At 46.6% G+C, this 17817-nt stretch overlaps 1 protein-coding gene across 1 annotated transcript in view; it reads left to right on the forward strand.

Annotated features, from left to right (window-relative positions):
* LOC118382476 (mitogen-activated protein kinase kinase kinase 3-like) overlaps positions 1-17817 on the forward strand; it is a 95877-nt gene that overhangs the window by 38879 nt on the left and 39181 nt on the right. Inside the window, exons 7-10 of the mRNA XM_052498110.1 lie at positions 13108-13212; positions 15985-16099; positions 16251-16384; positions 17530-17603. Of these exons, the coding sequence (XP_052354070.1) occupies positions 13108-13212; positions 15985-16099; positions 16251-16384; positions 17530-17603 (428 nt within the window). The remainder of the gene's footprint in view (positions 1-13107; positions 13213-15984; positions 16100-16250; positions 16385-17529; positions 17604-17817) is intronic.

Here is a 17817-nt window from a genome sequence, read left to right on the forward strand (position 1 = left end):
TGGTGTCACACCACAACATGACATAATGGTGTCGCACCACACCACAACATGACGTAATGGTGTCACACCACAACATGACATAATGGTGTCACACCACACCACAACATGACGTAATGGTGTCACACCACAACATGGCGTAATGGTGTCGCACCACAACATGACATAATGGTGTCACACCACACCACAACATGACATAATGGTGTCACACCACAACATGGCGTAATGGTGTCGCACCACAACATGACATAATGGTGTCGCACCACAACATGACATAATGGTGTCGCACCACAACATGACATAATGGTGTCACACCACAACATGACATAATGGTGTCACACCACAACATGACGTAATGGTGTCGCACCACAACATGACATAATGGTGTCGCACCACAACATGACATAATGGTGTCGCACCACAACATGACGTAATGGTGTCACACCACAACATGACGTAATGGTGTCACACCACAACATGACATAATGGTGTCACACCACAACATGACATAATGGTGTCACACCACAACATGACGTAATGGTGTCGCACCACAACATGACGTAATGGTGTCGCACCACAACATGACGTAATGGTGTCGCACCACAACATGACGTAATGGTGTCGCACCACAACATGACATAATGGTGTCGCACCACAACATGACATAATGGTGTCGCACCACAACATGACATAATGGTGTCGCACCACAACATGACGTAATGGTGTCACACCACAACATGACATAATGGTGTCACACCACAGCATGACGTAATGGTGTCACACCACAACATGACGTAATGGTGTCACACCACACCACAACATGACGTAATGGTGTCACACCACAACATGACGTAATGGTGTCACACCACAACATGACGTAATGGTGTCACACCACAACATGACGTAATGGTGTCACACCACAACATGACGTAATGGTGTCACACCACAACATGACGTAATGGTGTCACACCACAACATGACGTAATGGTGTCACACCACACCACAACATGACGTAATGGTGTCACACCACAACACAACATGACGTAATGGTGTCACACCACAACACAAAATGACATAATGGTGTCACAACACAACATGACGTAATGGTGTCACACCACAACATGACGTAATGGTGTCACACCACAACATGACGTAATGGTGTCACACCACAACACAACATGACGTAATGGTGTCACACCACAACACAAAATGACATAATGGTGTCACAACACAACATGACGTAATGGTGTCGCGCCACAACATGACGTAATGGTGTCACACCACACCACAACATGACGTAATGGTGTCACACCACACCACAACATGACATAATGGTGTCACAACACAACATGACGTAATGGTGTCGCGCCACAACATGACGTAATGGTGTCACACCACAACATGACGTAATGGTGTCGCACCACAACATGACATAATGGTGTCGCACCACAACATGACGTAATGGTGTCACAACACAACATGACGTAATGGTGTCACACCACAACATGACGTAATGGTGTCACACCACAACATGACGTAATGGTGTCACACCACACCACAACATGACGTAATGGTGTCACACCACACCACAAAATGACATAATGGTGTCACACCACAACATGACGTAATGGTGTCACAACATGACGTAATGGTGTCACAACATGACGTAATGGTGTCACAACATGACGTAATGGTGTCACACCACAACATGACATAATGGTGTCACACCACAACATGACATAATGGTGTCACACCACAACATGACGTAATGGTGTCGCGCCACAACATGACGTAATGGTGTCACGCCACAACATGACGTAATGGTGTCACGCCACAGCATGACGTAATGGTGTCACACCACAACATGACGTAATGGTGTCACACCACAACATGACGTAATGGTGTCACACCACAACATGACGTAATGGTGTCACACCACAACATGACGTAATGGTGTCACACCACAACATGACGTAATGGTGTCACACCACAACATGACGTAATGGTGTCACACCACACCACAACATGACGTAATGGTGTCACACCACAACATGACGTAATGGTGTCACACCACACCACAACATGACGTAATGGTGTCACACCACACCACAACATGACGTAATGGTGTCACACCACACCACAAAATGACATAATGGTGTCACAACACAACATGACGTAATGGTGTCGCGCCACAACATGACGTAATGGTGTCACACCACAGCACAACATGACGTAATGGTGTCACACCACAACATGACGTAATGGTGTCGCGCCACAACATGACGTAATGGTGTCACGCCACAACATGACGTAATGGTGTCACGCCACAACATGACGTAATGGTGTCGCGCCACAACATGACGTAATGGTGTCGCGCCACAACATGACGTAATGGTGTCGCACCACAACATGACGTAATGGTGTCACACCACAACATGACATAATGGTGTCGCACCACAACATGACGTAATGGTGTCGCACCACAACATGACGTAATGGTGTCGCACCACAACATGACATAATGGTGTCGCACCACAACATGACGTAATGGTACCGCACCACAACATGACGTAATGGTGTCACACCACAACATGACGAAATGGTGTCACACCACAACATGACGTAATGGTGTCACACCACAGCATGACGTAATGGTGTCACACCACAGCATGACGTAATGGTGTCACACCACAGCATGACGTAATGGTGTCACACCACAGCATGACGTAATGGTGTCACACCACAGCATGACGTAATGGTGTCACACCACAGCATGACGTAATGGTGTCACACCACAACATGACGTAATGGTGTCGCACCACAACATGACGTAATGGTGTCGCACCACAACATGACGTAATGGTGTCGCACCACAACATGACGTAATGGTGTCACACCACACCACAAAATGACATAATGGTGTCACAACACAACATGACGTAATGGTGTCACAGCATGACGTAATGGTGTCGCACCACAACATGACGTAATGGTGTCACAACATGACGTAATGGTGTCACGCCACAACATGACGTAATGGTGTCACGCCACAACATGACGTAATGGTGTCACACCACAACATGACGTAATGGTGTCACAGCATGACGTAATGGTGTCGCACCACAGCATGACGTAATGGTGTCACACCACAACATGACGTAATGGTGTCACACCACAACATGACGTAATGGTGTCACAGCATGACGTAATGGTGTCGCACCACAGCATGACGTAATGGTGTCACACCACAACATGACGTAATGGTGTCACACCACAACATGACGTAATGGTGTCGCACCACAACATGACGTAATGGTGTCGCACCACAACATGACGTAATGGTGTCGCACCACAACATGACGTAATGGTGTCGCACCACAACATGACGTAATGGTGTCGCACCACAACATGACGTAATGGTGTCACACCACAACATGACGTAATGGTGTCACACCACAACATGACGTAATGGTGTCACACCACAACATGACGTAATGGTGTCACACCACAACATGACGTAATGGTGTCACACCACAACATGACGTAATGGTGTCACACCACACCACAACATGACGTAATGGTGTCACACCACACCACAACATGACGTAATGGTGTCACACCACACCACAACATGACGTAATGGTGTCACACCACAACATGACGTAATGGTGTCACACCACAACATGACGTAATGGTGTCACACCACAACATGACGTAATGGTGTCACACCACAACATGACGTAATGGTGTCACACCACAACATGACGTAATGGTGTCACACCACAACATGACGTAATGGTGTCACACCACAACATGACGTAATGGTGTCACACCACAACATGACGTAATGGTGTCACACCACAACATGACGTAATGGTGTCACACCACAACATGACGTAATGGTGTCACACCACACCACAACATGACGTAATGGTGTCACACCACACCACAACATGACGTAATGGTGTCACACCACACCACAACATGACGTAATGGTGTCACACCACAACACAACATGACGTAATGGTGTCACACCACAACATGACGTAATGGTGTCGCACCACAACATGACGTAATGGTGTCGCACCACAACATGACGTAATGGTGTCGCACCACAACATGACGTAATGGTGTCGCACCACACCACAGCATGACGTAATGGTGTCGCACCACACCACAACATGACGTAATGGTGTCACACCACAGCATGACGTAATGGTGTCACACCACAACATGACGTAATGGTGTCACACCACAACATGACGTAATGGTGTCACAGCATGACGTAATGGTGTCACACCACACCACAACATGACGTAATGGTGTCACACCACAACATGACATAATGGTGTCACAACACAACATGACGTAATGGTGTCACAGCACGTAATGGTGTCGCACCACAACATGACGTAATGGTGTCACAGCATGACGTAATGGTGTCACACCACAACATGACGTAATGGTGTCACACCACACCACAACATGACGTAATGGTGTCACACCACACCACAACATGACGTAATGGTGTCACACCACAACATGACATAATGGTGTCACACCACAACATGACGTAATGGTGTCACACCACAGCATGACATAATGGTGTCACACCACAACATGACGTAATGGTGTCACACCACAACATGACGTAATGGTGTCACACCACACCACAACATGACGTAATGGTGTCACACCACACCACAACATGACGTAATGGTGTCACACCACACCACAACATGACGTAATGGTGTCACACCACAACATGACGTAATGGTGTCACACCACAACATGACGTAATGGTGTCCCACCACAACATGACGTAATGGTGTCGCGCCACAACATGACGTAATGGTGTCACGCCACAACATGACGTAATGGTGTCACGCCACAACATGACGTAATGGTGTCACGCCACAACATGACGTAATGGTGTCACACCACAACATGACGTAATGGTGTCACACCACACCACAACATGACGTAATGGTGTCACACCACACCACAACATGACGTAATGGTGTCACACCACAACATGACGTAATGGTGTCACACCACAACATGACGTAATGGTGTCACACCACACCACAACATGACGTAATGGTGTCACACCACACCACAACATGACGTAATGGTGTCACACCACAACATGACGTAATGGTGTCACACCACATGACGTAATGGTGTCACACCACATGACGTAATGGTGTCACACCACAACATGACGTAATGGTGTCACACCACACCACAACATGACGTAATGGTGTCACACCACACCACAACATGACGTAATGGTGTCGCACCACAACATGACGTAATGGTGTCGCACCACAACATGACGTAATGGTGTCGCACCACAACATGACGTAATGGTGTCACACCACACCACAGCATGACGTAATGGTGTCACGCCACAGCATGACGTAATGGTGTCGCGCCACAACATGACGTAATGGTGTCGCGCCACAACATGACGTAATGGTGTCACACCACAGCACAACATGACGTAATGGTGTCACACCACAACATGACGTAATGGTGTCGCGCCACAACATGACGTAATGGTGTCACACCACAGCACAACATGACATAATGGTGTCGCACCACACCACAACATGACGTAATGGTGTCACACCACAACATGACGTAATGGTGTCACACCACACCACAACATGACGTAATGGTGTCGCACCACAACATGACATAAGCACCACAACATGACGTAATGGTGTCACACCACAACATGACGTAATGGTGTCACACCACAACATGACGTAATGGTGTCGCACCACAACATGACGTAATGGTGTCGCACCACAACATGACGTAATGGTGTCACACCACACCACAACATGACGTAATGGTGTCGCACCACAACATGACATAATGGTGTCACACCACAACATGACATAATGGTGTCACACCACAACATGACGTAATGGTGTCACACCACAACATGACATAATGGTGTCGCACCACAACATGACGTAATGGTGTCACACCACAACATGACATAATGGTGTCACATCACACCACAACATGACATAATGGTGTCACACCACACCACAACATGACGTAATGGTGTCACACCACCACAACATGACGTAATGGTGTCACACCACACCACAACATGACATAATGGTGTCACATCACACCACAACATGACGTAATGGTGTCACACCACACCACAACATGACATAATGGTGTCACACCACAACATGACATAATGGTGTCGCACCACAGCATGACGTAATGGTGTCACACCACAACATGACATAATGGTGTCGCACCACAACATGACGTAATGGTGTCACATCACACCACAGCATGACGTAATGGTGTCACACCACAGCATGACGTAATGGTGTCACATCACACCACAGCATGACGTAATGGTGTCACACCACAGCATGACGTAATGGTGTCACATCACACCACAGCATGACGTAATGGTGTCACACCACAACATGACGTAATGGTGTCACACCACAACATGACGTAATGGTGTCACACCACAGCATGACGTAATGGTGTCACACCACAACATGACGTAATGGTGTCACATCACACCACAGCATGACGTAATGGTGTGTCATCACACCACAGCATGACGTAATGGTGTCACACCACAGCATGACGTAATGGTGTCACATCACACCACAGCATGACGTAATGGTGTCACACCACAACATGACATAATGGTGTCACACCACAACATGACGTAATGGTGTCACACCACAACATGACGTAATGGTGTCACACCACAACATGACGTAATGGTGTCACACCACAACATGACATAATGGTGTCACACCACAACATGACGTAATGGTGTCACACCACAACATGACGTAATGGTGTCACACCACACCACAACATGACATAATGGTGTCGCACCACAACATGACGTAATGGTGTCACACCACAACATGACGTAATGGTGTCACACCACAACATGACGTAATGGTGTCACACCACACCACAACATGACGTAATGGTGTCACACCACACCACAACATGACGTAATGGTGTCACACCACACCACAACATGACGTAATGGTGTCACACCACAACATGACGTAATGGTGTCACACCACACCACAACATGACGTAATGGTGTCACACCACAACATGACGTAATGGTGTCACACCACAACATGACGTAATGGTGTCGCACCACAACATGACGTAATGGTGTCACACCACAACATGACGTAATGGTGTCACACCACAACATGACGTAATGGTGTCACACCACAACATGACATAATGGTGTCACACCACAACATGACATAATGGTGTCACACCACAACATGACGTAATGGTGTCACACCACAACATGACGTAATGGTGTCACACCACAACATGACGTAATGGTGTCACACCACACCACAACATGACGTAATGGTGTCACACCACAGCACAACATGACGTAATGGTGTCACACCACAGCACAACATGACATAATGGTGTCACACCACAGCATGACATAATGGTGTCACACCACAGCATGACATAATGGTGTCACACCACAGCATGACATAATGGTGTCACACCACAGCATGACATAATGGTGTCACACCACAGCATGACATAATGGTGTCACACCACAACATGACGTAATGGTGTCACACCACAACATGACGTAATGGTGTCACACCACAACATGACATAATGGTGTCACACCACAACATGACGTAATGGTGTCACACCACAACATGACGTAATGGTGTCACACCACAACATGACGTAATGGTGTCACACCACAACATGACATAATGGTGTCACACCACAACATGACATAATGGTGTCACACCACAACATGACGTAATGGTGTCACACCACACCACAACATGACGTAATGGTGTCACACCACACCACAACATGACGTAATGGTGTCACACCACAACATGACGTAATGGTGTCACACCACAGCATGACGTAATGGTGTCACACCACAGCATGACATAATGGTGTCACACCACAACATGACGTAATGGTGTCACACCACAGCATGACGTAATGGTGTCACACCACAGCATGACGTAATGGTGTCACACCACAACATGACGTAATGGTGTCACACCACAACATGACGTAATGGTGTCACACCACAACATGACATAATGGTGTCACACCACAACATGACGTAATGGTGTCACACCACAACATGACGTAATGGTGTCACACCACAACATGACGTAATGGTGTCACACCACAACATGACGTAATGGTGTCACACCACAACATGACGTAATGGTGTCACACCACAACATGACGTAATGGTGTCACACCACAACATGACGTAATGGTGTCACACCACAACATGACGTAATGGTGTCACACCACACCACAACATGACGTAATGGTGTCACACCACAACATGACATAATGGTGTCACACCACAACATGACGTAATGGTGTCACACCACAACATGACATAATGGTGTCACACCACAACATGACGTAATGGTGTCACACCACAACATGACGTAATGGTGTCACACCACAACATGACGTAATGGTGTCACACCACACCACAACATGACGTAATGGTGTCACACCACAACATGACATAATGGTGTCACATCACACCACAGCATGACGTAATGGTGTCCCACCACAACATGACATAATGGTGTCGCACCACAACATGACATAATGGTGTCACACCACAACATGACGTAATGGTGTCACACCACAACATGACGTAATGGTGTCACACCACAACATGACGTAATGGTGTCACACCACAACATGACGTAATGGTGTCACACCACAACATGACGTAATGGTGTCACACCACAACATGACGTAATGGTGTCACACCACAACATGACGTAATGGTGTCACACCACAACATGACGTAATGGTGTCACACCACAACATGACGTAATGGTGTCACACCACAACATGACGTAATGGTGTCGCACCACAACATGACGTAATGGTGTCGCACCACAACATGACATAATGGTGTCGCACCACAACATGACGTAATGGTGTCACACCACAACATGACATAATGGTGTCACATCACACCACAACATGACATAATGGTGTCACACCACACCACAACATGACGTAATGGTGTCACACCACACCACAACATGACGTAATGGTGTCACACCACACCACAACATGACATAATGGTGTCACATCACACCACAACATGACGTAATGGTGTCACACCACACCACAACATGACATAATGGTGTCACACCACAACATGACATAATGGTGTCACCACACATGACGTAATGGTGTCACACCACAACATGACATAATGGTGTCGCACCACAACATGACGTAATGGTGTCACATCACACCACAGCATGACGTAATGGTGTCACACCACAGCATGACGTAATGGTGTCACATCACACCACAGCATGACGTAATGGTGTCACACCACAGCATGACGTAATGGTGTCACACCACACCACAGCATGACGTAATGGTGTCACACCACAACATGACGTAATGGTGTCACACCACAACATGACGTAATGGTGTCACACCACAGCATGACGTAATGGTGTCACACCACAACATGACGTAATGGTGTCACACCACAACATGACGTAATGGTGTCACACCACAACATGACGTAATGGTGTCACACCACAACATGACGTAATGGTGTCACACCACAACATGACGTAATGGTGTCACACCACACCACAACATGACGTAATGGTGTCACACCACAACATGACGTAATGGTGTCACACCACAACATGACGTAATGGTGTCACACCACAACATGACATAATGGTGTCACACCACAACATGACGTAATGGTGTCACACCACAACATGACGTAATGGTGTCACACCACAACATGACATAATGGTGTCACCACACCACAACATGACGTAATGGTGTCACACCACAACATGACATAATGGTGTCACACCACATGACGTAATGGTGTCCCACCACAACATGACGTAATGGTGCACCACAACATGACATAATGGTGTCACACCACAACATGACGTAATGGTGTCACACCACAACATGACGTAATGGTGTCACACCACAACATGACGTAATGGTGTCACACCACAACATGACGTAATGGTGTCACACCACAACATGACGTAATGGTGTCACACCACAACATGACGTAATGGTGTCACACCACAACATGACGTAATGGTGTCACACCACAACATGACGTAATGGTGTCACAACATGACGTAATGGTGTCACAACATGACGTAATGGTGTCACAACATGACGTAATGGTGTCACAACATGACGTAATGGTGTCACAACATGACGTAATGGTGTCACAACATGACGTAATGGTGTCACACCACAACATGACATAATGGTGTCACACCACAACATGACATAATGGTGTCACACCACAACATGACATAATGGTGTCACGCCACAACATGACATAATGGTGTCACACCACAACATGACATAATGGTGTCACACCACACCACAACATGACATAATGGTGTCGCACCACACCACAACATGACATAATGGTGTCGCACCACACCACAGCATGACGTAATGGTGTCACACCACAGCATGACATAATGGTGTCACACCACAACATGACATAATGGTGTCACACCACAACATGACGTAATGGTGTCACACCACAACATGACGTAATGGTGTCACACCACAACATGACATAATGGTGTCACACCACAACATGACGTAATGGTGTCACACCACAGCATGACGTAATGGTGTCACACCACAACATGACGTAATGGTGTCACACCACAACATGACGTAATGGTGTCACACCACAACATGACATAATGGTGTCACACCACAACATGACATAATGGTGTCGCACCACAACATGACGTAATGGTGTCGCACCACAACATGACGTAATGGTGTCGCACCACAACATGACGTAATGGTGTCGCACCACAACATGACGTAATGGTGTCGCACCACAACATGACGTAATGGTGTCACACCACAACATGACGTAATGGTGTCACACCACAACATGACATAATGGTGTCACACCACAACATGACATAATGGTGTCACACCACAACATGACGTAATGGTGTCACACCACAACATGACGTAATGGTGTCACACCACAACATGACGTAATGGTGTCACACCACAACATGACATAATGGTGTCACACCACAACATGACGTAATGGTGTCACACCACAACATGACGTAATGGTGTCACACCACAACATGACGTAATGGTGTCGCACCACAACATGACGTAATGGTGTCACACCACACCACAACATGACGTAATGGTGTCACACCACAACATGACATGATGGTGTCACACCACAACATGACATAATGGTGTCACACCACAGCATGACGTAATGGTGTCACACCACAGCATGACGTAATGGTGTCACACCACAACATGACATGATGGTGTCACACCACACCACAACATGACATGATGGTGTCACACCACAACATGACATAATGGTGTCACACCACAGCATGACGTAATGGTGTCACACCACAACATGACGTAATGGTGTCGCACCGCACCACAACATGACATAATGGTGTCACACCGCACCACAACATGACATAATGGTGTCGCACCACAACATGACATAATGGTGTCGCACCACAACATGACGTAATGGTGTCACACCACAACATGACGTAATGGTGTCACACCACAACATGACATAATGGTGTCACACCACAACATGACGTAATGGTGTCACACCACAACATGACGTAATGGTGTCACACCACAACATGACGTAATGGTGTCACACCACACCACAACATGACGTAATGGTGTCACACCACAACATGACATAATGGTGTCACACCACAACATGACGTAATGGTGTCACACCACAACATGACATAATGGTGTCACACCACAACATGACGTAATGGTGTCACACCACAACATGACGTAATGGTGTCACACCACAACATGACATAATGGTGTCACACCACAACATGACGTAATGGTGTCGCACCACAACATGACATAATGGTGTCACACCACAACATGACGTAATGGTGTCACGCCACAACATGACATAATGGTGTCACACCACAACATGACATAATGGTGTCACACCACAACATGACGTAATGGTGTCACACCACAACATGACATAATGGTGTCACACCACAACATGACATAATGGTGTCACACCACAACATGACATAATGGTGTCACACCACAACATGACATAATGGTGTCACACCACAACATGACGTAATGGTGTCACACCACAACATGACGTAATGGTGTCACACCACACCACAACATGATGTAATGGTGTCACGCCACACCACAACATGACATGATGATGAAAGCACCTTGTCTCAGAATTACTAAGGACTTTGTCTCTTACTTAATAACGGTTGGTGTCTCGTCTCTGACTTAATAACGGTTGGTGTCTCGTCTCTGACTTAATAACGGTTGGTGTCTCGTCTCTGACTTAATAACGGTTGGTGTCTCGTCTCTGACTTAATAACGGTTGGTGTCTCGTCTCTGGTAAAACGGTTGGTGTCTTGTCTCTGACTTAATAACTGACTTAATAACGGTTGGTGTCTCGTCTCTGACTTAATAACTCTGACTTAATAACGGTTGGTGTCACACCGTCTCTGGTCTCTGACTTAATTGGTGTCTCGTCTCTGACTTAATAACGGTTGGTGTCTTGTCTCTGACTTAATAACGGTTGGTGTCTCGTCTCTGACTTAATAACGGTTGGTGTCTCGTCTCTGACTTAATAACGGTTGGTGTCTCGTCTCTGACTTAATAACGGTTGGTGTCTCGTCTCTGACTTAATAACGGTTGGTGTCTTGTCTCTGACGTGATCGCGGTTGGTGTCTCGTCTCTGACGTGATCGCGGTTGGTGTCTCGTCTCTGACGTAATAACGGTTGGTGGATCTGGATAATAATATAATAATAATAATATATGCCATTTAGCAAACGCTTTTATCCAAAGCGACTTACAGTCATGTGTGCATACATTCTACGTATGGGTGGTCCCGGGGATCGAACCCACTACCCTGGCGTTACAAGCGCCATGCTCTACCAACTGAGCTACAGAAGGACCACGATATAAGACTATAATGTTATATAAATGTCTCTCTGCAGCGTCTGGTTCCTCTAAAGAGCCAGGAGGATCTAGACAGAGCTGTGTTCAACGTGGGCTCTAGCAGCCTGCTCCGACTACTGCTGAAAACTCCCAAGAACAACCACGTGAGTCTATATATTCACACACACACACGCCTTAGAAGACATTGTCCAAGCATATAGTATACATGCAACAAATACGAAGCCTCTACAGACGTTATGTATAAAAAATACGCAAGCTGTCCCACCAGAGACTCTGGGTTCGCGCCCAGGCTCTGTCGTAACCGGCCGCGACCGGGAGGTCCGTGGGGCGACGCACAATTGGCCTAGTGTCGTCTGGGTTAGGGAGGGTTTGGCCGGTAGGGATATCCTTGTCTCATCGCGCACCAGCGACTCCTGTGGCGGGCAGGGCGTAGTGCGCGCTAACCAAGGTTGCCAGGTGCACAGTGTTTCCTCCGACACATTGGTGCGGCTGGCTTCCGGGTTGGATGGCGCCGTGTTAAGAAGCAGTGCGGCTTGGTTGGGTTGTGGATCGGAGGACGGCATGACTTTCAACCTTCGTCTCTCCCGAGCCCGTACGGGAGTTATAGCGATGAGACAAGATAGTAGCTACTAACAATTGGATACCACGAAATTGGGGAGAAAACAGGGTAAAATTCAACATTTTTAAATTTGATTTTTTAACACCCCTGTTCTCTCCACTGTTTTACCTCCATGATTTGTGTGTTATAATTGTGTGAGAAATGCGCTAATGCGTATTATTGTGATTACATGGACAGAGCAGTGGTCACCGACCTGAGTCAAGGTCACTCAGTCAAAATGCAAGACGAGATCTACCGCTCAGATTGTTTTTTAACATGACTTAAAAAACGTACGCCTTTGCAACATTAACCAATTAGAAACAGTTCTGTAGCAATGAGGTCTGTGCAGTAAGCTATAGGCCCAGTACATTATCACTGCATATTGGCTCTGCTCCAATGAGGTTTGTACAGTAAACTATAGGCAGAGGGAGAGAGCAGCAGACTGAGGGTCAGTCTCAGCAGAGGGAGAGAGCAGCAGACTGAGGGTCAGTCTCAGCAGAGGGAGAGAGCAGCAGATTGAGGGTCAGTCTCAGCAGAGGGAGAGAGCAGCAGACTGAGGGTCAGTCTCAGCAGAGTGAGAGAGCAGCAGGCTGAGGGTCAGTCTCAGCAGAGGGAGAGAGCAGCAGACTGAGGTTCAGTCTCAGCAGAGGGAGAGAGCAGCAGACTGAGGGTCAGTCTCAGCAGAGGGAGAGAGCAGCAGACTGAGGTTCAGTCTCAGCAGAGGGAGAGAGCAGCAGACTGATGTTCAGTCTCAGCGGAGGGAGAGAGCAGCAGACTGAGGGTCTGTCTCAGCAGAGGGAGAGAGCAGCAGACTGAGGGTCAGTCTCAGCAGAGGGAGAGAGCAGCAGACTGAGGTTCAGTCTCAGCGGAGGGAGAGAGCAGCAGACTGAGGGTCTGTCTCAGCAGAGGGAGAGAGCAGCAGACTGAGGGTCAGTCTCAGCAGAGGGAGAGAGCAGCAGACTGAGGGTCAGTCTCAGCAGAGGGAGAGAGCAGCGGACTGAGGTTCAGTCTCAGCGGAGGGAGAGAGCAGCAGACTGAGGGTCAGTCTCAGCAGAGGGAGAGAGCAGCAGACTGAGGGTCAGTCTCAGCAGAGGGAGAGAGCACCAGACTGCGGGTCAGTCTCAGCAGAGAGAGAGCAGCAGACTGACATACAAAGCTCAGATTTCTCACTTCCTGTTTTGATTTCTCCTCAGGTTTTTGCCTGCCAATATGACTTGTTATACTCACAGACATAATTCAAACAGTTTTAGAAACTTCAGAGTGTTTTCTATCCAATATTAATAATAATATGCATATATTAGCAACTGAAAGTGAGGAGCAGGCCGTTTACTCTGGGCACCTTATTCATCCAAGCTACTCAATACTGCCCCCCCAGCCATGAGAAGTTTTAAACATGGAGTCACTCATAAAAACAGCATCTCTTGGCTGTGTTTAAACATTGTGAAATCTCACAGTATTAACGAGGCTGTGTTCTTTGACAGTCTCTCTCTAGTCATGGTTGTGGATTTATTTTACACCTGCTACGTTTCTGCAGACACGGTCGTCTCAGCCATCCAATTAGCCAGCGGTCGACCTCAGTGCCCTTGCTGTCCGGTCCCACCGGGAAGGCAGAGTTTGTAATATAGTGCAGCCCACTACATTCCCACTATACAATGAGACCGGGAAGGCAGAGTTTGTAATATAGTGCAGCCCACTACATTCCCACTATACAATGAGACAGGGAAGGCAGAGTTTGTAATATAGTGCAGCCCACTACATTCCCACTATACAATGAGACCGGGAAGGCAGAGTTTGTAATATAGTGCAGCCCACTACATTCCCACTATACAATGAGAATAACCAGAGGATTTCCTTGATTCCAACAGTTCAGTTAACTAGAGGCCTCGATGTGTTTGCCCATATAGTTAAATAAATATATCATGCTGCTTGGCACAACGTGGAAATAATAAAACGCAGAAAATAATTTTAGTGTCAAAGTCTCATTGAAATCACTTATAATGTATGTGTTGCCACCCTAAGGTCATGAACTACTCAGAAAGCAGATCTACTACTTGTATTATTCATTTATATTAACCCCATCACCACTCCCCCCCCCTCTTCAGAGGATAAATATCTTGTTTATTTTTTACATATATATTTTAAACATAAATTGCCATCGCATACCGTCAAATGTGAAAAATATTGTGATATGATGTTTTGGCCTTATTGCCCAGCCCAACGTTATTTGTTGTGACGTGCACAGAGATTAACTAACTGACAACAGTTACTTCCTTAACTGTCCTTCACTTTCTCTCCCGTCCACTTCCTGTGTGTCTAGTTCCTACAGGTGGGCAGCTGGGACAAACAGAGCGAGCTTAGGTCGTCCCGTTCTCTAGGGGATCTGAAGGGTTGTACACTCAAGAGCTCAGAGAGGGTCCGAAAACACTCCACAGGTTAGTCAATACACACACACACACACACACACACACACACACACCTCGCACTACCTTTCAGTGCCAAGCAAGGCAGCGTTACACTCAATTTCTGTGACTTCCTGTACTCACATCCACCTCTATAGGAATGACACCCACCTCCCCTCTCCAGGTTCTCTCCATGCAGGTCGTAGGTCCCCCCCTCCAGGCTCGGTCCCAGAGGAGCAGCAGCAGATTGCCAGGCAGGGCTCCTTCACCTCTATCCACACAGAGGGAGAGTTTATACCTGAGGGCCTGGATCATAAGGTAAGAGACAACATAATATTCTCTGTCACTAAGAGACAGTTTATACCTGAGGGTCTGGATCAGAGACAACATAATATTCTGTCACTAAGGGACAGTTTATACCTGAGGGCCTGGATCAGAGACAACATAATATTCCCTGTCTCTGTCACTAAGGGACAGTTTATACCTGAGGGCCTGGATCAGAGACAACATAATATTCCCTGTCTCTGTCACTAAGGGACAGTTTATACCTGAGGGTCTGGATCAGAGACAACATAATATTCTCTGTCACTAAGGGACAGTTTATACCTGAGGGTCTGGATCAGAGACAACATAATATTCTGTCACTAAGAGACAGTTTATACCTGAGGGCCTGGATCATAAGGTAAGAGACAACATAATATTCTCTGTCACTAAGAGACAGTTTATACCTGAGGGCCTGGATCAGAGACAACATAATATTCTCTGTCACTAAGAGACAGTTTATACCTGAGGGCCTGGATCAGAGACAACATAATATTCTCTGTCACTAAGAGACAGTTTATACCTGAGGGCCTGGATCAGAGACAACATAATATTCTCTGTCACTAAGAGACAGTTTATACCTGAGGGCCTGGATCAGAGACAACATAATATTCTCTGTCACTAAGAGACAGTTTATACCTGAGGGCCTGGATCAGAGACAACATAATATTCTCTGTCACTAAGAGACAGTTTATACCTGAGGGCCTGGATCAGAGTCAACATAATATTCTCTGTCACTAAGGGACAGTTTATACCTAGTTATTATTACTCAGTACTGGTACCCTGTGTATATAACCTGTTCCCTCAGTCAAATGTGTCTCAGTCATAGTAAGGTTAACAATGTGATTATTCTGTTCTCTCGTACATCTCTGTCTCAGTCATAGTAAGGTTAACAATGTGATTATTCTGTTCCCTCGTACATCTCTGTCTCAGTCATAGTAAGGTTAACAATGTGATTATTCTGTTCCCTCGTACATCTCTGTCTCAGTCATAGTAAGGTTAACAATGTGATTATTCTGTTCCCTCGTACATCTCTGTCTCAGTCATAGTAAGGTTAATAATGTGATTATTCTGTTCCCTCGTACATCTCTGTCTCAGTCATAGTAAGGTTAACAATGTGATTATTCTGTTGTTTTCTTCAGTTGCTGGAGCCCTTTCGGAGTGCAGGCAACTCTCTGTCCAGCAGCTGTCAATCAATAGACCAAGCATTGGACAGGTGAGACCCTTACTTCTCTGCGATATGAAACATCTATGTATGTAAATTAGTTAAGTTTGTTGTCAATAATGTGGAGTGTGTAGTGATTATACTGTTCAGAAACACATGAGGGGGGAGAGGAGGAGGAGTGGAGGTGTGGAGGTAGGGAGGAGGTGTGGAGGTAGGGAGGAGGAGTGGAGGTAGGGAGGAGGAGTGGAGGTAGGGAGGAGGAGTG

Source organism: Oncorhynchus keta, chromosome 4, assembly GCF_023373465.1.
Source record: "Oncorhynchus keta strain PuntledgeMale-10-30-2019 chromosome 4, Oket_V2, whole genome shotgun sequence".
Taxonomy (NCBI): domain Eukaryota; kingdom Metazoa; phylum Chordata; class Actinopteri; order Salmoniformes; family Salmonidae; genus Oncorhynchus; species Oncorhynchus keta.